General features: G+C 37.9%; 1 protein-coding gene across 2 annotated transcripts in view; it reads left to right on the plus strand.

The window, feature by feature from the left end:
* Window positions 1-22725, plus strand: part of INSC (INSC spindle orientation adaptor protein) — a 127938-nt gene that overhangs the window by 75244 nt on the left and 29969 nt on the right. For both annotated transcript variants that reach the window (XM_015632342.3, XM_015632346.3), the window contains exons 6-7: window positions 1370-1483; window positions 6668-6793. In XM_015632342.3, the coding sequence (XP_015487828.1) occupies window positions 1370-1483; window positions 6668-6793 (240 nt within the window). The remainder of the gene's footprint in view (window positions 1-1369; window positions 1484-6667; window positions 6794-22725) is intronic.

Consider the following 22725-nt stretch of genomic DNA (forward strand, 5'->3'; position numbering starts at 1 on the left):
GTTTCAGAAACATCTCTTGTATTTTTAAAGGGTTATTACTAGGAGGTGAGAATATTCCAAATATACTTGCAGAATTACAGTCAAACTAACAAACTACTTCCTAATTCTTTTTGTTTGGAATTTATGAGAACTACATGAAATGAATGAGTTGAAGTGTGTAAATAACTTTGCATATTTCAAATTCAGTGAGTAGGTTACCATTGTTAATATGTTTATTCTTTTCAGTCAGAGGAGCAGTTCTTCACTGCTGATATTTCTGCCTTTGGGGATCTTGGCACCTACTGACACACCTGAAGTCCTACTTCCTTTTTCTTTTAAGGGAGTGGAATTCTTGATGCTACATCATCTTGTGTGCATTTGTGTGGCTGAAGGACTTGGATTAGAACTCATTAATAAAAACAATTTTATGAACAGCTTTCTGAGCCTCTCAGTCAGGCTATGTGCCCACACCTGCCATAAAAGCACATTGTCTGGGGGTAGTTTGCTGCTCTGAAGCAGACTAAGTGTCTGTGTGAGAGATTTCAGCTTAAATTGCATAAAGAGCTTTTTTTCTAATCAGTGTATCAGGATTTAATTCAGGATAGGTTCATATCAAATTGTGAACTCTTAAGCTATGTCTTTTATGGAGAATTTTTCTAATGCATTATTATGGAGCATTTTCCTAATGCTAAAGGTGGAAGAACAGAACCTCTTAAAGGCAAGGTAATTGAATTTTGTATAAATAACAGTGTAATATGTGGGATACTTCCTTGCATTTCTTTCAAAGCTGGATTAAATACAAAAATGCTTACCTTCCTCCTCCTAGGAAATAGAATTATTTATTCTAGTGATTCTATGTCTTGTTTCAGAAACATTAAATGAAATAAACTTCATGTTCTTTTTACAGCTGTGTCTCTAAAGCTGCAATGACTCAAATGCAAAAGCAAGATAATTATTTACAAACATTAAAAATATTTAATCTCTTTCATACATTGGAGAAATAAACTATATTTCTTTATAAGAATGCTGATTTGTCAGTGATGTTTTGACTGAGAGTAGTGATGAGCCCACAGCCTTAGAAGGTAGTGTAAGAAATGGTGTAGCAATATTCCTTATAAATAAGGCGGAAATCTTGTATCACCATGAGATTCAGTTTCTGCACTAACTAAATTAGTTGCCATCTGAAAATTCTGGTACAATCCCCGATCAAACACAATATCAATTTAATAAATAGCTGGAGAGCTCCACACCAAACCTTCTCATACATGTACCCATTGTCTTGCCCTGTTAATATTTTTAAATATCACTATCCTTGGTTACACGTACTCAGATGCAGTGATAAATGTGTGTTGTCAGTCTGACTCCAGGTTTTTTTCCCTGTATCCCCCAGAACCTGCTGAGGCAGATAGAGCTCTCTGGCAGCCTGTACATCACCGAGTCAGCCATCAGCAGTTTATTCAGCCTTGCCCAGGAAGGCGCTCACCTCTGCCGCATCATAGCCAAGGTAAGGGATGGATGGAGCAATCCAAAGCAAACTAGCAGTGCAAGAAGCTCATCTCACTTAAGATCAACAAAATTTACTCAGAGAAACTACTTTTTTCTCTTCTTCTGGTGCTTTTGCAAGACTTACAACTCTACAGAGTTTACTACCACAACTATCTCAGTAGAGGTTTTTTTTCTAAAGAGGACCACATCCCCCCAATCTTTAATATAATTAAGCACAATACCCATGCAAGCAGCTTCAGAAGTGTGGTCAGTTCCAGCAGGCTTCTCAGCATTCCTTCAGTTGCAATTGTCTTTGTGCCATCTATCTGGAGGTATTATCCCTCCATCATTTTGGGAACATTTTAGTGTCTCTCCTTTTTAAATACCAGCCATGTAAATGGAGAGAAACTTCACAATAGGCCATGGCTGTAGCTGACTGTGCAGAGAAACAGCAAGACCTCTTCAGCTGTGTGTACAGGGGGGTTAGAGATAATATTAATTATATATATACACATATAATATAATGTATATTTTATATATATTATATATGTGACATTATTGTATTAATTATATATATATATATATATATATATATATATAATTAAAGATACAAATTTAGAGATACTTTGCATCTAGTATTATCCTTTTACAGAAGACCCATCACTGCAGTTACTTCCATCAGTGTGTGTTCTCATTTACTGAGTACTTGGTGCTAACTTTTGGTATAAATGAGTCATTCTGTCAAGATCCATGATACTGAAAATCCCTGCAGAGTTTGGATCTTGAAAAAGTGAGAGAGGTGGGATATGGTGTCTTGTTGAAGATAGGATGATCACAATCACAGGGCATGCAGAAAGAGGAAAACCTCCCTTCCCCAGCTACTACTTGTGAAGTGCTGTGCCAGTTCCTTGTCCTGCTTAGAGGCAGGGTTAGACAGCAGCATTTAATTACTTCTGTGTGCCTATAGATGGATATTTACACCATAAAAGGTACTCCTCTATTCTGAAGGCTGAGAACGAGCCAGACTGAGAAACCTGTAGTAGATTCTGCCAACAGCCTGAGGGGTTTGTTTTTTTCCTAAATTGGTATTTGAGCTCCACTCAGTGGTACCCAAAAACAGTGGTAAAATGTTGAGTATTGGAGAAGTGCAGAATTAACAAATTAATGAAAAATGGTCTTGGGCTTTTTATCATTTTACAACTTCCATAACAGTTTAATTTAGCAAAAGTGAAGTCTGACCTTTCATAAATCACTAAGCTAACATATTGCTAAAACCTGGGCGTGTCACAGGTTTACAACTGAGGAAATGCATCCCCTTATGCAAAGAACCCTAAGTGGTCTTTGGCTGCCAATTTACAGCGGTGATTGCATCCCCTGTCCTGTGCCTCTGTGTGCCCTGTGCACTGGGAAATGTATTTGTCCATTATCCTTCACACTCTGCACTGCCTCAGTTTCCTGCATCAGTGACCAAGGGGGCAGAGGAACTGTAACCAACCAGAATTTCAAATGGGTGAAAAGCTCTGTTCAGACAAGAAACTGAACAGCACTGAGCCTTGCTTGCTTTGGAGGTTAACTTGCACCTTTCCAAAAGCTCACAATATGAATAAAATACGTTTTTATTTCTTGATTGCAAACTTGTCACATTTCCAGATTTTGAGCAGATAACACATGAAATGCTGCTCATGATGTAATTCAAGTTTCATTTGAGACAGGTTTCACAATCTCTGAAGTAGAAATAAGACAGGCTCTGGCTTTCGTTCACTATGACAGTAAAAAATTCAGGGGGATTTCAAAACAGAAAATAAACAAAAAATTAGAAATTGTTCTCAGTCATTATAAGGGTGGAAAAAGATTGAAGTCATGCAAAGATTTCAAAATCTTTTATAGAATCCATAGTTCCCTCAAGAGCTGTTATAGTATCCTTGATAAAACTAGCCTGATTATTTGTTTACCATGAAAGCAAAATTCAACAGATTTGTCCATGTAACCTTGAAGTCTCACTCTCCATGACAAAGTGTGATCTTGTGGAACACTGCTGTTAGGTTTTTTCCTGTCCCAAGCTATAAGTTACAACCCTAAAGCACACCAATCTCAGATGTGCCAAAAAAAACCCCAAAAAAACCAAGATAGTGTTGTAAAGCTACAATATTACAGGAGCTGGTCTCTCATTTTACATTTTGGTAAGGGTTTCAGTCTCCTCTCTCCTTCTCCCCCATCCCCTGCTAATATTTTACAGAAATTAAAAAAGTCTATCAAAGGCTCTCCTCTATGCTGGAGCATCACCCATAATTTTATTCCACCTACAGGCATTCTTTAACACTTTCTTTTTTAGCATGTAACTTTGTAATCTGCTGTGAAAAAATCATGTTGCTGACTCACCCTGGAAGCCAGCAGTAGTTCTCACTAGCTGTCAGAGACATAAAACCTAAGGTCTCTAACAAAAATGAGTAGTAGCATAGGCAAGATAAGAAAATCAGCATTACTTGGAGCAAACGGGTTATAAATAGATTTGGATTTGTAACACCTAGAAGAACTGGTAAAAATCTGTTTACAAGTTACAATAAATAGGTCATAGAGTGATAAAGAAAATAGTATTTTTTTTAAAAAGAATTCATTTTACTGATGATAGAGTCCAATACCAACTGTATTGAGCAGAGTGCTGTGATAATAGGCTTGTAAAAGAGAAAGGAACAAAAATGTACATATTCATACCTCATAATAGCCCCCTTGGAGAATACTTGACTATTGGAATTCCTTATTGCTGTACAGCAGATCACTTGCTCCAAGAGGATTCCAATGCACCTTGCCTTATTTTCTTTATATGCCAGTTTCTTTTCTAGCAAGTATTTTTGATGAAGATCTTTTTGGAGATAATCTGTCAAGATAATTATAAATGTTGTCAAAGCCTTGATGAGAATTTACTGCAGTTTGTGCCATTTCAGGCTGAAACTGCAAAATATTCCACCTTAGAATTAGATGCCTTTTTGTTTCCCCTCTTTATTCACTATATTGTATTTCAGGTGATTTCATTACCTAAACCTAGCCCTTCTGAACAGCATTCCACAGAATTCCTGTTAATCCAATACAGGAGAGAAGTGGGTTGTCAAGTGGAAAGCAAGAGTCCCTCTCTTCCTCTGAATATTTACCCACTTGACCAATTTACGTATGTCCCTGTCAGATGGGATGGTTTGGCATCACTGCAAAAGATCCAGGGGATGAATCTTGTGAAAGGTGAATAAATTCTGAGAAATGCTCTGACCCCAGTGAGGGCACTGGTTTTGACGAGCCGTGGAATCAGGCTCAGTATTTTCCACCTGTCCAATATTTCACTTACAGATCTCTTGGTTCATTACTCATGGTCAATATTTTACAGCTTAGTAATGGCACATGAGGCACAAAATAAAGAGTACAGATCTCCTCCTGACAAATGCAGTGATAAATCACTTCCTGTCCATCAGAAGCAAAATCAGGGCATTTGGCACAGAAAAGGCTTGAAGCAAATGTGCCAACATCACTTAAACATTGCTAAATTTGTCCACAAACTTCTGTTTATTATGGCTAAAGCAGAGGATCAGATCACACATGATTCAACTGAACTGTGGGAAAATCCAAATTGATAATGTATTTTTTGAAAAAAAAACACAAAAAAGCTACTTTTTTCTTGGGAATGCCAGTGCAATAGCTTTTTTCCTCTTTTTGACAGATAATGTAATTACTGCTGGGTGAAAGAGCAGTATCCTTTTGTGGAAGGAAAAATATGACTGAAACTTTTTTGTTCATGTACTGCCTCTTTTTTAGTTTAAAGGCTCAGAAATACCTTTCTATAGCATTAGGCTATATATAGCAGTACTAGGTATAAAATAACAGACACATGAACACTTCTTACAATTCCAGAAATAAGTTTTACTCCTAACAATCTTAAGTGAGCCTATAGTTTTAACTGATGCCACAGAAATTCCATATACTTGTGCAAAAATATGATCTAAAACTTCTATCTGGAACATATGTTGAAGAGTTAATTTTGTCTAATTTTATAGGACTTGGTATAATTTTTTTGTTAGACTGAACAGAAAGTTTTGCTTCATCTATTATCCTCTACTGTATTCAAGCAGAAGTAGTATAAAAATATAGAATTCTGAAAATAAGTAAAGTCTGAATTGTAGCCCAGAGGTTTCAAGTCAGTATAACCTGTGGAGCTTTCAAATAATGGTTGAGGTAAAAATAGATTATTTCTGTGAATCTAAAAATACTTTTAAACAGCGTGAACTGAAACAGGCTTAGAAAAAGGGTGTGCTTTTCACTTGCTCCATGAATTCAACTATTTTTAATTAATGCTGTAAACTGAACACTTTAGTCTGAGATCTTTCATCTGTCATCAATCTCTTAATATCATTCATCCTCATCATATGTCTGATTCTACATCATAAAAGGCATATGTAGTCTACCAGGTAGCACAACATTTTGAAATCAAAAATAATTTTTAAAACACAATCACACAGCGTGCAACATTGTTGGTATTTATTTATATATTTACATTTGTTACATGAAATTTACTAAAACATATCTTTACAAGCTGTGCTGGAAATTAATTAAGGATAGCTACTGTAATAGGTACTCAAGTCTTTGTCACTGTAGTATTTAAAGAAAAACTTTTAGGAATGCAAATTTTATTTATTAGAGAATGAAGATTTGGATTGTATCTGTTTAGAATTTGACACCCATTTCCACCTTATTTTCAGTACCTCTTCAAACATATGACCTTCCTGCTCATAACTTTAGCATCAAGTAAATTTCGTGTGGAGCTCAGAAATGTAGAGTAATAGGAAATACATGGTAACAAAAATCCATTTTATACTGATAACATGGCTAAAGGATCAGTTAAATCCCACTCTAATTGCCACCTATTGATGGTTCTTTGTAATTTTTGCAGAAATGTCAGGTTTAATTTAAATAGAGCTTGTAACTGGTAGAAGTCAATTACTTAAGCACACCTCCTGCTGAGGTTGTATTACTTTTTCATCACTTAGTGTACAAGCATTAATCCACTTGAGTTCTCTGTGTGAGCTTAGCACCTCTTTGTTGATGTAGTTACGACAGCTATTTTGGATAAACTACTAAAGAAATCTGCTCCCCATCCCAATCTTGATTAAGTACTAGGGAAACCTCTAGTACTACTTTCCTGACTGCTGTTTTTCCCCTGCAGGAAGGAGGTGTCGTTGCTCTCTTTAAGATCTGTCGCCAGGATTGTTTCAGGTGCCTTTATCCCCAGACCCTGAGAACACTGGCTTCAGTTTGCTGTGTAGAGGAAGGGATGCACCAGCTGGAAAAGGTAGGCACTTCAGGATTCCTTACTGAGCATCTCACAAAATAGAGAAGCCCTGTCATTAATGTCTTCCAGAAATTGATAATTTGGTGGTGTTTGATACTGTATTCCATACTACGCTCACCTTTTCTATGCTGAACACTTCTTCAGTCTTCAAAAAATTAGTCCCAGCAATAGCATTATCCTATTATCCATGTACAAATAAGCTTTATAAGTGGGGATAATTTTGTAAAACAGGTAAACATGTTAGTGACTCCATCAAAAAAGGAGAACAAGCTCGACACATTATATTTTCTGGACTCTCTAAAGTGTTTAGAAACTCCACTGTTTCAAATTGTCCTTTGAAGACAAAAGGCTTTACACTTCTTTAAATCTTTTCCTGATAGTCTGATACGGCTCCTGCTTGTGGCAATGCTGCAGCTTGTGAGAGTTGTTGTTGCACAGAAAGAAGTGGGACATATACAGTCATTAGTCAATCAAAAAATCTGTCTGCTAATCAGTAACAGCTTTCATAACAGCCACTTTTAACTGTGATGGCCAACATCAAAACATTATCCAGATAAAATTGTATCGACTTCTTAGACTCCTTTCCTTTCTCACATTCACTATGTACTGCTATGTTTTGGGAAAAAAAAAACCACTTCTGATCACTAAATCATGATCTCATCCTTTGTATTTCATAAAACAGTCATCTTCCTCAGCTGAATAATGGCCTCTTCAAGTTAATGATAAATGATTTCACTGCCTCTTTACATTGACGTGTCTTGTAATTTACTGCCCCAAATTCAAGCAAACTGTGACAGAACACCTGCAGCAAAAAGCAAGTCTCTGAGTTTACAGTAAATGAAGATGACTTAAATTTTTTTTGACATAATGCCGCTTCAGACTGACACCAGAATCAGTCTAAAAGGATCTTTCATTATGTCCACTATAATGGTGGAGTTAATAGGGTTAGAAATGAAAAAGATTGATTAAAGTCACCCGGTCCAGTTCCTGGCAGCTTCAACATGTGTTTAACGTGGCCCATATCAGAGCTGATGGAACAGGAGTCCCAGGGAAAGCCAACAATCTCAAGCTCACATTTCTTTGATCTGCTTTAATGTTGGCCCCAAGTAAAATTGTTCAGAGTAAAGCTGATCACAATCAGGACTGGAGCGAGATTTAAAGGCTTTTTAAATTAATTCCCTACATTCAAGGTATTTCAATTCTTAAATCATCATCTTCGAATATGAATAGTTTTTTCTTTCAAAATTTGAAGTACTCTTCTAAAGAACACAAAAGAGAGTTAAAAGTATTAGCAATCTTATAATACAGAAGTTATCATAGGACTTCTTATCTGGCAAAAAGGGTGTCTTCTTTTATCCAATGAAGTATCTGTATGGTGGTGAATCATTTAATTTCTCTAATATGAATATCATTATGCCACCTAGTGCATTAAAATATTAGTGCAATTTGAACCGAGTTTTTAATGACAGAAACTTCATTTAAAAAAACCCAAACCTGGTTACCAAGCAATTCAGATTAGGCAAATCAAGCCTAAAAAAAAAATTTAAAAAAAAATCTATGACAGCATACCCCCCCTGTATTTTTCAATTAGATTGCACAGCCATTGCAGTGTTTAAAAGACCACTTATAGGAGAGCAGCAAGAGCTATAATTTCTTATGAAACACTTATCTGAGAGGTGAACTAAAAGGGGGTGGTACATTTTCTGCAGTAATTGCAGTGCTTAATTACAAAAGACATCAGGAATATTGTTTATTTTTCCAATGCTCTTTGATCTTGCCAATTCAGTGCTCATTTCTAAAGAGGTAGAAAATTACCTATTTTAATAAAAATAATTTCTTTCAATTTTTTTTAACAAATCAATTCTTGCTCTTCCCAGCCACACATATATAAATATATCACACTGGAAAAAGCCATTATCACCTTTTTTATCAGCTTGATAAACAAGCTGATCTTCTCTATAATTGCAGTGATAAAGTAGTTGTTGCAATGATTAGCTCTTCCTCTTTTAGGTGAATCTAGTTGGGTCTGTGTACAATGATGTAAAATCATTTGGTTAAAATGTGAGTTTGGGACAATTATTTCACTTGCAAGTACTTTACTGAATTTTGATAACATACTGGTACTCTTTGCTGTACATTGTAGTGCAGAGCTCCAGGAATTGAAGAGTGACAAATTAGGTAATTAAAATAGAAAAATGGTGAAGAAATAGTCTCATTCTGTGCCTGAGGACTGCATAAGTAGATATTCTCTGTAAACTGTCTACAACAAGTGGTAATTTTGGTTCTTCTAGCTGCTTCAAGCTGCTTGTGGGTGTCTGGTTGTTTGATACACTTTAATTTTGTAATCCACTGTGACACCAGCAGTTTTGAGATCATTAGTTGCTCTGAGCTTCCTGACCAGTCCTACTTAAAAGTGGAATGGTGAGACCCTGGAAAAGCAACCAGAACATATTATTCCTATAGATGTTTGTCCCCGTATCCAAGAGAGCTTTGTCATCTGTGTCTTGTGGCACTGAAGCATTTTTAAGAGAAAGCTCACTGCACCAGAAAAGTTGGTTATTCTTGTTCTGGGCATTCCAGAGTTTATACAGACAGATACAATAAGTAATATAGGTAATTTGGAATAGAGAAAATAGATAAAATCCCTAAACCCCAAACTGAAAGGAGTTTGTGAGGGCTGAGCATGACAGAAACTGAAGAGCAAGTTTAGTGCTGCACATGCAGACAGACCTGGTGGTGTGTCCTGCTCTGAGGTTTAGGACACAAATACAGTGGGGTAATGGGAAATCGGTTCTCAAGATTTGTTGAGGGTTCTGAAGAGAAGAATATCTGAACATTCATGAATGTGTTTTGCAAACTTAATTCACCTCAATGTAACAAGGAGAGTTGGAGACACAGAATTGGGATAGATTGTTGTGTCTATTTAGTGACACTTAAGGTTCATAAAAAGTAAAAATTGCGATCTTGTTGATGAACTTCCTGCAAATTGCATTAGGAATAACTGTACTTCAAGTGATGCTTTCATTATGAAAACACACACACAAAATATAACACATATGGTCTTCAACATGGAGCAAGCTTGCCTGGAAATAGGGCTTGTGCTTGAATAGATTTTATTTTTCTCTAAAGCAATTCTTCAGGCCTTACCCCTCTGAGCATACATTAGGTCCTTGTTTTGCAGAGCTGTCTGAACAAAGTGTCTCCCATACATTTGGTGACATGCAGCCTCATTAAAGTCTAAAAACTGTGGTAGTTTCTCTGCCTCAGGGCTGTCTGTACAAAAGTTGGTGGTGGTGGTGCTAAAAGGCATGGCTTTCCAATTTTTACCCTACTGAAGCTCAGTTATGTGGTTTTCCCTTAGGCTTCTGTGGCAATAAACATCCTGCTGCAATAAAATAACTGCAGAGCTGGTTCAGAAGCAAATAGAAAACAGTGCAATGCACTGCATTTTTTTTACTGTGCATGTGGAATCACATTAAAAAATGCAGCTTAGGTGGGACCTAGATCAAGGGTCAACTGCCACAAAAACAGGATGATTATATAAACAGACAGCTGTCTAAATTTTAACAGTGTGGTGAGTATGGTTACTTACATTGTTTAAACCACTCCAGAAAGACACCTGGAATCAGCTCATTAAGAGGAGATAATCCAGAGACACTGGTGACAACAGCTGTTACTTTCATTAGTAAAACCTTTTTAACAAATGGCACAGCTTTTATCACTGTGCTTTAAGGGAAATTGCCCAGAAATAGATTACAAATTACTTTGAATTCTTCATTTAAAGCACACTAAATCAGATTACCTCCAGAACAAGAAGGGTAAAGAAAGTATGAAGTGCAATTATTTGTGGCTGAGAAACTAAAATCTATTACTCACTGTGAACCCAGTCTGAATTTAGAAAAAGCATATTCTTATACACAGTAATAACATCTGCATGATGGTAATGCTCTCTGTCCACGATACAGCTGAAAAAAACAACTATTTCCTGGGAATGAAGTAAAATGTATATTACAGAACCTCCTACTACAACTTATTTATAGTTTTTGAGGTGAATGTGTGTGGATTACTTATTTCAGCTCTAACCACTTTGAAGTTTCAGTTTCAAACATCAGTTAAAATCATGGAGTAACTTTGTGTCAGGTGAAGTCTCAGCTACTGAAACCACTGAAGTCCATGTGACTGCATGGTGAGACAGAAATGGGAACTCTCTGTTAGGAGGAAATTCACACTGTGAGAGTGGTAGAGCCCCAGAACAGGTTTCCCAGGGAAGCTGTGGATGTCCAATCCCTGCAAGTGTTCAAGGCCAGATTGGATGAGGCTTTGAGCAGCCTGGTCTAATTGAAGATGTTCCTGCCTATGGCAGGGAGATTGGAAGTGGATGATCTTTAAAATCCCTTCCAACCCAAACTATTCCATGAATTATGGAGTGGGCTTTGATTATGAGAGCTTGGCTGGTATGAAGGTAAAGTCACTAATTTGAAAGGCTGAATGCAAATGTTAGCTGGTGGCCCATGGATTTCACTGAATGCTCCACAATGGTGAATATTTTAATTTTCATAGTACCTGTTTGGCAGTGGGAGTAACTTTGTACAATGCAAGAGATGGAAAATTTTCCTGATCTGAAGGAATTATATAGGTTCCTTCATATTTCATCATTCCAAATGCAAAATGTCAAGGGATATTATTAAGAATACTCTTCTAGAAAAGGTGTGTGAGACTGCCAGTTTAAGTAGGAGAAACCCTCAGGTTGCTACATTTAAAAGCATGTCTGCAGGTTGTTTCCTTCTTTTAGGAAATGCAAATTTTCTGAGAAACAGGGAAATGTTGATTTTTATTGTGGCAAATGGTGGCTTATTTATAGGATTTCCAACAATGAGAAAATTTCAGAAAGAGCATATCTCTGCCTCAGCCTGTTAGCCCTTATTACTCCTCAGAGGAGAGCTTTGTGTTAGTTAGTTGTGTTTATTTGCTTCTTAGTTGAAAAATTATCATGGCCTATTTTATTCATTTCAGAACAAGGATTAGATGGTCTCAAAGATGATTAAAATGGCATGGTTATTTTATTCTAAAATGAGTTCAAGAACTCAAATGATTAAGATTTTTTTTAAAAATTGAAAATGGTCATAATTTTCAAACTTTAGTTTTAATATGTGGAGAGTCAAATTTCATGTTATTCTGTTTTCTGAGTGAGAAAGGATAAAGCTGGGTAATAACAACAAAATACAGGATTCTTAGAAGCCATTAGACAGTGTCAAGTTGTCAAGGAGCCCTTCTCTTACCTCTTTCCCACAGAAAACAGGTAACATGCAATATTACAGCCCTTTCTGAATTTTTCACAGGCCCTGTTGGCATACACATTCTTGAGGCTGTTTTATAAAGAGGAATACCATTCTTTTATGTTCCCTAAAGCAGTGCTTGTTTACAGGAGAAACTTGTGAAGATTCATGCTTGGGAAGAGCCTGGAAACTTACTTTCTGCATGCTCAAAACCACAGAGCACTGGCTGGCGTGCTGAAAACATGTGAAATGATTTAGGTGGATAGGGTTCAAGTGATGCATTGCTTTTACAGACCTTTGGCTGGAGAATCAACTCTTCTGGTCTGCATAATTCACTTATTCTCATCCTGGAACACTCTTTTGGCTCATCTTCCATGGCTGTTTGTAGCCAGGCTTTGAAATCATACTTGTGAAGTTACAAACAGTAAGTAGGGATGGATAAAGAGGTTTCTGAATTTTGAGAGAGAAAGATAACCTTTTAAAGTCTAATTCTGGCATCTTTTGATACACAGAGCACAGCACACTGAAAGTTGGTGCCATTGGTAGCTGGAGCTGGGAACCGTCCCACTGCTCAGTGAGTAATTGTGGAACTCACATGAGAATGAAGAGCAATGAGAAAGAAATATGAGTCAAACTTAAGGAATAGCAGTAGGGACAGCAAATTGAAGCAGCTTCTCACATAGCCTTTTAGATAGCCAGGCATATCTGTTTCAGTAGCTGAGTTTGTGGCACAATTAGATAATGTAAACTTCTACGCTTGCAGCTCTTTAATTTACTGGACACTTCTTCTGAGTAAGGCTGTTTAATTAATTGGCAGTGAAAAATGTGCTGTGTTTGGCAAATTACATTTCTGTCAAAGCCCCTGCAAGATTCATTAAATCATATCTGAGAGTGCAGGAGCTGCACTCAACTGCTGGCTTCGTGTGTACTAGGTGGTTCAAGTTTTATCTCTGACTACACATCTACATGTACAAAATTAGTAAATGTAGCCTCTTTCAGCACCTTCCCAGGCAAGAGCAGTGAGACCTCTTAGGTCTCTGCAGAATCTGAGCTTCTTAGATGCAACAGCCTGCAGTTCTAAGGCAAAATAAGGAAGTCGTGAAAGTGATATTTGTGAATACTCAAAAACAGTGTGGAAAAGAGGTTTAAGAAACCCCCATCCCTCCTCCCAAAAACCTCACAACAATAACAACAAAAGAAAAAACCCAAAACCAACTGGGAGCCAATCTCTGAAGTAGCATTTGATTTGTTGAAAACCTTCTGCCGTTACACAGCGGATTAAAACTTGTTCACTTTATGGTAGTACCCATTTCATCATGCAAAAAGGAAAGCAAGGAGGTTTTTTGTGCCTCATTCAAGAGATGTAGAATTGAATAAAGACAGACAAGTTGGTGCAGGGTTATGGTACATTGCCAGATCTCCACAGGAGAAAAGTATACACAAACTGCTTTGGCTGAGGTCATGGCCATTTCAATTCTGTTAAAATGCCTAATGGAATTGTAGTGGTTGTGCTGCTGTAGTCCTGATGCTCTAAAGAGATATGTATCTGTTGCTCTGATAAAAGATATTACCTCTCCTTACAAACCTTGCGTCACTTAAATCATATTATAAATTTTAAAAGAGGGAGAAAGGAAGTGTAGGACTAAAGATAAACATTTTGATAATACTGGTGAAGGAGGTCAACGTGAGACTTGGCTAAGGAGTTGGTGAATACCTGCCTTGGGCTTTGAAGGACACAGATTCTATTGATTATCAGCAGATCCTTATTTAGATATCTGGCCTTGCCCAGATTCTGCAAACATATAAATGTGCACTCAGCCTTAAACTTCTGATTAATTTAATTGAAAAAAACAAGAGAACCACTACCTGTTAAAACTGTCAGCAGATGTGCACATCTGTTGGTCTGTTCATGACTGAGATTTCCGATGGCAATAAATTTCATCAAGTAAATATTAATTTGTTGACTACTGAACACAGTGCTGCGGCACAAAGGAAAGCTTTTAGAGTCAAATAGGTGAAAGATCTTTTTGGTAAACTTTGCCTTTTCAATGGAGTGCAACAGGCAATCTATGAATTGAAATATAAAAATCTAACTGTAAGTTGTTAACATCTGTTAACAATTTATGGATAGATTTGTATGTCAATTCAAAGTAAGCTCTCTTCTAACCTAACAATGAATACTTAATGTCCTTTGCCTGTAGTGTGAGTCCTTCCACATCACCCACAGATTTAGGCTTTGTGAGGTTTGTCCTGTACTTAGAGCAGTATATTGCTTAATTATGGATCTGTGATAATGTTTCCACATGCAAAAAATTCATAGCAGTCAAAGCAGCCCTCTTTTATTTGTTTGTTTTTTTCATGTTTCAGCAAGATGTGATCAGAAGGCGGCATTGCAGTGGCATTCAGGTATTATCACTGATGTGCTGGGAGTAAATTTTGCCACTGTTATACTTCTTTCATGGCTCCAGAGCAGTGTTCAGCAAGTGAGAGCTGATTAAATGAGGTGTACTTTGGCATTTGGTTTCCATATGGGATGTAGTTACTAAAGGAGGAACAACCACAATCCTTATCTATCTCTCAGCTCTGCCTTCTTACACGCCTCGATTTTATTAATTGAGATGCAGGAGAGACTCTACAGATCTTTTTTTTTCTTCTTGTTTCAAAAAGATAAATTTCACTGAAATATATTTTAAAAGCTGAAAGGGAAAGTCCCCAGGCTTTGCCAGGTTACTGAGGTGTACACTTCAAATGGCAAGATCAACTTGGAGCAGTGCCTGTGGATTGCCATTCCCTCCAACTCCATTTCAAAAATTTGGACTGGTGCCAGGTTACTGCTCTGCACTTGTTTGGCTCCCATATAATTTACACATGGTTTTTGCAGTCTGTTCTGTTAGTATTTTATGCTATCTATTGATTTTATATTTCGCTAAGTATTTTATTCCAAGCACTCCAAATAGCTCTAGATTTATGTTTAAAAAGTCAGGATGTTAAGAGAATTTTATAAATGAAAAATAATTTGGAAATCACCAGATGATGGTATTTCTGTAACAATTGAAAGTATTACCTCAAGTGATGACAATGATAACGGCGGCGAATAATCCACGAATGACATTCGAAGGAACAGAAGCCAGCACATCAAATACTAGGTGGGTTTTCCCTACCTAATAATAATCATCATCATCATCTATCAAGCAAATTTAATTTTAAGATGAAAGAAACAGCTTACTCAGCTCCTAAAATGAAGGCAGAGATTAATGAGAATCAATTGAAGCATTTAAAAAGAGTGCAAGCAGAGAGCTCTTTTGGACCTCAAATATTCCCCTTGTCCCTGACAGAGGCAAGAAAACTGGAAAGAGATGGCTTTACAGAAAGACCCAACAGATGAGTAACTTTGATAATTCTTTTCTCCTCACTCAGCAGGAAACTGTTGCATCTCATATCTGCATTCATAGCCAGATGTAAACACATGTACCAGATGTGTTTAGGTTGCACTTTCTAAATAGCTTAGCTGTAGCCATGATAAAGGAGTTAAAATGCTTATAAAAGGAGACAAATACAAGTAGATCGTTCCCCTCTATAAAATCTCTGTTAATAAGTTGTGCTGATCTAACCAATCCATCCTGTTGCAGATTTCATGACTCAGTATTGCAGATGAATTTTCTGGATCATAGAAAAGTCCAAAGAGTTCACAGCTCAGAGGTTCCCTTTCTTATTTGGTTGTCCCTTGAGTTCACCTAAAACCTCACTGGTTTCTGAGACCTCTGCAGGAAGGAGAGAAGGTACCTTCCTGCAGAGATCTGGTGACACATCAGGGATTTAAATGCTTGAGGATTCACTACCAGCATTATTTTTCCTTCTATTCCTTCTCTCATGTTTATTTTCCCACCTTAATTAACTATCACTCTTAGAGTTTTCTAGTGCTCTGTATGTCTTCTTGTGTATCTATACCTGCTTCCATAACATTGATTTTCAAAAAATGTTAATACACATTTAATTTTGAAGAACTGAATTCTCAGATGCACATTACCAAAAAAAAGCAAAAGGAGAAAATCCTTTCTTCATTCATCTAACTGCAGCTATGGGATTCCTTACTAATATAAAACTCTACTTCTACAGAAGTACCAAATGACCAAAACTCTCAAAAATAGAGAATTATTTCTCCTGGTTCCAGGTGATTTATTTTTTTTTTCTTTAGGTCATGCCAGTTGGAAACAAATAGCTTTGTATGTTCATAAGTGAGCTGGTCTCAGTCATACATGAGTGTAACATGATGGAGGCTGCTAGACAAAGTGACTGGCTTACTTGGTCTGGAAATATATATTGGTCATGTTTTGGGGTTACAGGACCTGAGAGCACTACAGAAAAATTGGTTTTCATCACAAGAGCATCCATGCTCTGAATCAGCTTCTCATCTTGACTGTTGCTAGAGGACACAAAGTATTGGGTGAAGTTCCCAGCAAGAACACCACACACAACCAGTTTTCCTGTGGCTGAAAAGCTTCTATTCAGGGTTTTTTCAACCCATATATAGTTTTTCCAACCAGGTTACCCTGACTGGTAGAAGGAACCCCCTTTGGTCCCATTGGTGGGACCAGAGAAAACACACCAAGGACATCTGTTCAGTATTGTTTTAAGAAATACTATCTGTTTACAGTAACTAAATTCTGGAGAGAAACTGTTCCCAGGAACTTTTCCCTTGGGAACAGATGAGCCCCTGACAGGCCAAAATTTCTCTCAAGCTCAGAAATCCTGTCCACACTTGACCACTTCCTTGTGCTTTCTTTTTGGTACTAGCAAAACACATAAACTTCAGCTCAAATTCAGCTTACAACTTGGCTCTTTTCCAAAGCCACTTTTGCCATTCTTGTACTCCCATGAGTGCTACTACCCTTCCTCCAGTTCAACGTGGTGCTAACAAGCCCTTGCATCCCTGCACTTGCCAGAGTTCATACTTAGGCAGGAAGGCTCTAAGAGTCCTGCTATGACACAATTCAGTCCATCTGTAAGCTGGGAATCTTTTCTAGCTGCAGATACTAAGGAACCTTTGCAAGTCAGGTCCAAGAAGGGCTCCCAAAATGAGAAATATCTGGATTTTGTTACTAGAGGAAAATCCACAAGTTTATATTTTGCAAATTTTAATTTTATACGGTTGCTTGTGGCTTTTGTTTGGCTTCACACAATGTTTGCGAGAATTACTGTCAAAATATTTGGTCAAACCCTCTTTTCTCCTTCCTCATCTCCAGTACCTATCACTGCAAGAAAGTCAGAAAACTCTTTTAGAAAACAGGGAAAAAGTACATGCAGGAAATTTTTATAATACCAGCTTTCTCCAGTTCTAGCCCTGGTCACTATTAAGCATTCTACCAGTAGGTTTGATTGGTTTAAATGAGTGCTTAGCAGTTTAACCTTTACCCCTCAAACAGCATTATAGAAACAAAAAACTCAGGGTTTTCCTGGTGGTAATATTCTGACTCTGCTACATGGGCCAAAGACTAGCCCTTAGTGGAGGTGACTGTTTTCCCAGAGGTAGCTGTAAAAAAGGAACAGAGGAAATCAAACCCAGTGTTATCCAGCTGGCTAATTAGATGAAACCTGCTATCCTTTCCTTGTGATGTACTTTTGAAGTCAGGGCTGGCATTACTCAGGTGAAATGTCTTGCACATGCTCCTAACAAACAAAGGAAGTTAATTGTGTGAAATTTTTCTTACTTCAGGTTTGTAATGAGCTCAGAGCTACTATGTGGCTAGATTCAAGCTCACCCATGATATGTAGGAGTCTCCACATATTTCTTTAAATAAGGGAAGGTTAAGCAGTAATTAATGGCAGATGATGTAGAGACGTGTTTGTGTGTCACTGTAAGGGGACTTTTTTGCTTAGGTTTGTTTGCAGGAAACCACTTAGGTCTGGCACACTGCCTGATTTACACTAAAACTTTCATGTTTCATAAAGCATCTTTGAAAACACTTAAAGAGCTGTTGGAAAAACAACCTCTTCTGGTAAAGATAATAATCCTGTTAGATAAACATCTAACAGCATTGCTTGTATATTTACCTGACCTGTACCTTTCTTCTCTTGCCTGTCATTAAGTTCCCAGACAGTAGCTCTTTCACTGACTGTTCCTTCCCTTGCCAGAGCTGTCTCAAGCTTTTCCTTTTTGAGGGCTTTCAGTTTGTTCTTTTGCAGTCCCTGGGAATGGATGAGCAAGTTTTTCCATGGATCAGGGCATACTCCTATGTTTATCTGACAGGGATCTTCAGCTGAGATGAAGAAGGAATCCTTATGGGACCAGCAGGTTGAATTAAGAAGACAGAAGCCTTTCCAGTTTTGTAGGAACTCATCTTTGTCACTTTGTTCTCACAAAGAAGGTGTGGAAGAGTTTTCACAGTAACTTAAATTAGACAAGGACAAGTCCTGCCTGACCAACCTAATGGCTTCAGTGATGGAGTGACTACACTGGTGGACAAGGGAAGATCCCCTGGTATCATTTATCTGGACTTCTGTAAGACTTTTGACATAATGTTCTCATACTGAGAATCCTGTCACACTGGACTTGCCTGCATTATACTTCCTTTATACTTCATATATAACTGACAGATTATCTTATTTTCTGTCACCACTTTTTATTTGAAACTAACTGTTCGTTTAAAGCTCAAGAAAATAATATTGAAGGAAGATATAAAGAAGTACTGATCCAAAGATGGGCTCTTGAGGGACCCCACTCATCACTGCTCTCCATCTGGACACTGAGGAGTTGACTACTACTTTCTGGTTCTGACAATCCAGCCAACACATCATCCCTAAAACAGTCTGTGTCCAATCTCAAGCCTGCTGGTGTAACCAATGTTTCTTTCTTGCTCCTGTTGTGTCTCCATAATGACACACTTGTGAATCTCTGCCAGAGTCCAAATGTCTTCTTGTTTGTCTTTGTTTAAAAATGGGCTTAGCTGGATGGCAAAAAATGGGCATTTCTGGCACAAGCACTTCAAAAAATTGGATTTGGAAGGGAGGCTAAAGTCTTCTCTTACATACATCCCACAAAGACTTGTTGACACCCAACAGGGGATCTATAACACCTGCCACTGAAGAAGCTGATTTTTCCTATTCAATGTGCCATGAAATTCTGTAGTGTCATTACTACAGTTGTATCTGACAGTAGAGCAGGAAGTGTCTTACTAGTTTTACTGGTCCCTACACTGTACTTACTTACAGCAGAGTCATCAATATGCCAGCTAAAGGTGCTCCCTCTGTCCCTCAGGGCTTCATATCCTTTCCTCCCACCTCTATGTACATCCATACTTTGTAAGGAATGAGCATCTTCTACACATATCTTGAGTTTTCAAAGAAGCCCCTCTAAGGAGAGTTTGTGACAGGCTCAGTCTGAGTGAAGGCAGTGCAGAGCTGGATGCTCACAAAGCTGAGCCCAATGCCACTGGAGACACCATGTCACATAAAGATGTACAGCAAGAGCCATGAAACATCTGCCTGTGTTGACATAATTTCCTGGTCACTCTATTGTCTGTTAATTCTCAGCTTTACTGAGCAGAATCCCTGATTAACTATGGCTTATAAAATAAGTGAAGGAAACTAAACCTAAAACAAAAAAAAAAAGCGTATCAAACCCTTAAAAGTAAGTAACATTGGAAAGCTATGCTGGGGTTAAAGCCTTCTAAAACCCTGACAATAGCCCAGAAGAATTCTGAAGGCAGAAGAAGTCCCCTTGGGAAGTATTTCTGGTGGCCATGCACAGGCAGTTTCCTGAGCTTTTGGTGAGGTAGGAAAGACCATAAACATCCTAATTCCTGGAAGCTGGACTGGGCCCTTCTACCCAGAAATTTTTAGTTCAGCTGTTAATAGAAAGACAGGTATTTCCCAGTTTTTGATAGCACAAATTAGTTTATAAACATGAATTTCTTTCCATCTGTGATCTTTCCTTTACGTCATCATGCATATGCCTAATAGACACACATCAATTTAGAGCACAGGTAGATAGCTCTTTTGTCCTGTTGCTGTTTCTAACATGATTCAGTAGGAAGGCATAGTGGAGGTAACTACATGGGTGATGGTCTCTCCTGCAGTTTGCCATGTCTGCTGAGCAGCAGTTGGGGATGAGAAGAGCACTAAAGCAGAGCTGGTCTAATAGAGTGAAATTCTGCCTCTGTCCCAGTCTTCTTTTGCAAATGGTTCACTTTTCTGCCCTGGATGAATTTTCTTTAACTTATTCATTTCCCTTGCCAAATGAATAGCTGTTTCTCCTTAGCCCCAAGCAGCCACTTTTGGCTGTCTTTTGGAGACACTTTTGGAGTCTCCAGCAATGCAGGAATGTCCAGGCTGTGGGGCACAGGTCTTACCTGTTGCCTCCAGACCTGCACCACAGATCTGTTTAGCTGCTGCTGCCAATAATTTAGTTGGCTTTGAACAACTGTGGGTCAGATTAAGATTCAGTCTACTTGCTGTTTGCTTTTATTTATTCTCCTGCTTTATTGCATGGTTTTGTTCTCTCTTGCTGCTTTATCTTCAGGCCTTAGAAATGTCTACACTGCCAGACTAATGCTTACATGTCCTTTTTTTGCCCATCTCTGTGATAATATAAACAATATTGGGCAGAGTCGATCAAGCTTCTGTTTGCAGTAAAGCCTGTGTCAGAATATAGCAGATTTTCAAGGAAGTATTTTGGATCTCTGCTAGAAAAGGCTGAGATCCTTCCAAAGGCCAGTGGCTATAGATGTTTCTGTACTTATCAGTGTCATTGTCTATGAGTGTTGAGAGGAGTGAGAGGAAGGACCAAGTTACAAAAGTAGACTTTATAAACATTGAGACACTGCTTTCCCCATCTTCAGCAACTTCAAACAATTGTGGTTATGTCAGCTTTGCCAAATGAGGAGGATAACAAATCATTCCAGGATGGAAGGCTGGCATGAAAATCTCCTTCTAGCAGTATTTTGCCTGGAAGAATTTTGCATGTGTTCTGTAAGCTCTCAAAGCACTCCATTAGGTAGTATTTATTTATAGACTAAATTATATAGATTATGGAATATATTAATATAATGTATATATGTAAGTATTTTTATTTATTAATATAATATTAGTTGATATTACTTAGTTATTTCATTAGTTACTTATTTGAGTCCTGGGAAAAGGAAATAAAGCAAAATACAAGAACTGGGATAATGTGAAATAGAGCAAAGGTGATTGAATTGTCTGCCCAGGATTTTAAAAAGTGATTCATAACATTAAATTTCAGTCTTTTTAGATTACAACTTGAATCACCAGAATGGTATCTATCAAGTTGTGCATATCCATCCACCATCAAATGGTAAATTAAATCCACCCCATAAAACTAATACTTAATTGCTATTAATTTAAAAGTTGGCTGATAATGTATTTTCAGTGTCATTGCCATCCTTGGGATGTGCACACAGTTTGAGAGCACTGAGTGAGTGTTTTTAAGGTATCTGCAGGTCTGTGGTAAGATTTTACCCTTGTGCCACTTAAGCTGTCATCAAAGCACTTTAGATGGAGACATAGAGCAATAGAATAATTTGGGCTGGAAGGGACTTTTAAAGGTCGTCTAATCCAGGCCCTCTGCAGGGAGATTAAAAAAGATAGAGCAAAATAGAGGGCTAAGTTGATTTTCAGTCAGCGTGGAGGAAGAGATCCACACATGGGGCAAAAAGGCTTATTCAAGCATAAAATCAGGAAAGAATCTGAGCACTTTTGCCTTAGAGCTTTTCAGCTGTAGAGATCTAGGAAGAATTAAATCATCCATATTGATTATATAATCAATAAAATGATTATCACGTGGCGTTTTAAGGTTATAAAAAACAAGTGATAATTCTCTACGTATGACCTGAAAACTTCAGGAGAGGGAAGCACAAGTTAAGAGTCAGTTCTGCCAGGCTGTTGACACATTATGCTATGCAATAGTGGCACCCAGTGGAGGCTGGAATTACAGCAAAGTTTGTGCTGCTCCTGGGTATGGTCTTCCCAAATCTGTCCTGTGCTCAGGAAGCCAGCAGGGGATTTGGGAAGACAGGTTTATGAGGACCAAAGCTATGCACCACTGAAACATCCTGCTAAATCAAGGCAAGCAATGTCAAATGGGCTTTTAATCCAAAAAAATTTAGGTTCTCTTATCTCTTTTTACAGATTTATAACAAATCTGGATTTACAACAGGATAGACTCTCTGCCTTAACTGCATTGATTTTTAAAAAAAATCCTTAAACAACATCTAATGCAAGAGTATCCTTGGGAGAGTGGGGGGAAATGCCTTCTATTCCTGCTGCCCTGAGAATACTGCCTGGATAGTGACAGTATCAGCCTGAAAACTTGGAGAGAACATGAGGAGCAGGATGTGTGCACGGGGGAAAGGAGGATCAGAAGGAAAGCATGGCTCCTTGTTCAGTTTCAATCTGAAAAAGCTGCAAGGTGCAGGAGAGAGGAGTTGAGAACAGGAGGAATGCCAAGAGTCAGGTAGGGAAGGAATTACCAAGGGAAAATGTCTTCAAGCTTTAAATTCAGGTAATGCTAACAGCAGCACCACTAAAAGTAAATGGGCACTAATAATAAGCTGTAAGGAGAACAACCCCTCTCAGTGTGAAGTCCCCAAAATGTTACAAAATGAATGGACTACCATTTCAATTCTGAAAATGCATTAT

Source organism: Parus major, chromosome 5 (genome assembly GCF_001522545.3).
Source record: "Parus major isolate Abel chromosome 5, Parus_major1.1, whole genome shotgun sequence".
In the NCBI taxonomy this organism is placed as follows: domain Eukaryota; kingdom Metazoa; phylum Chordata; class Aves; order Passeriformes; family Paridae; genus Parus; species Parus major.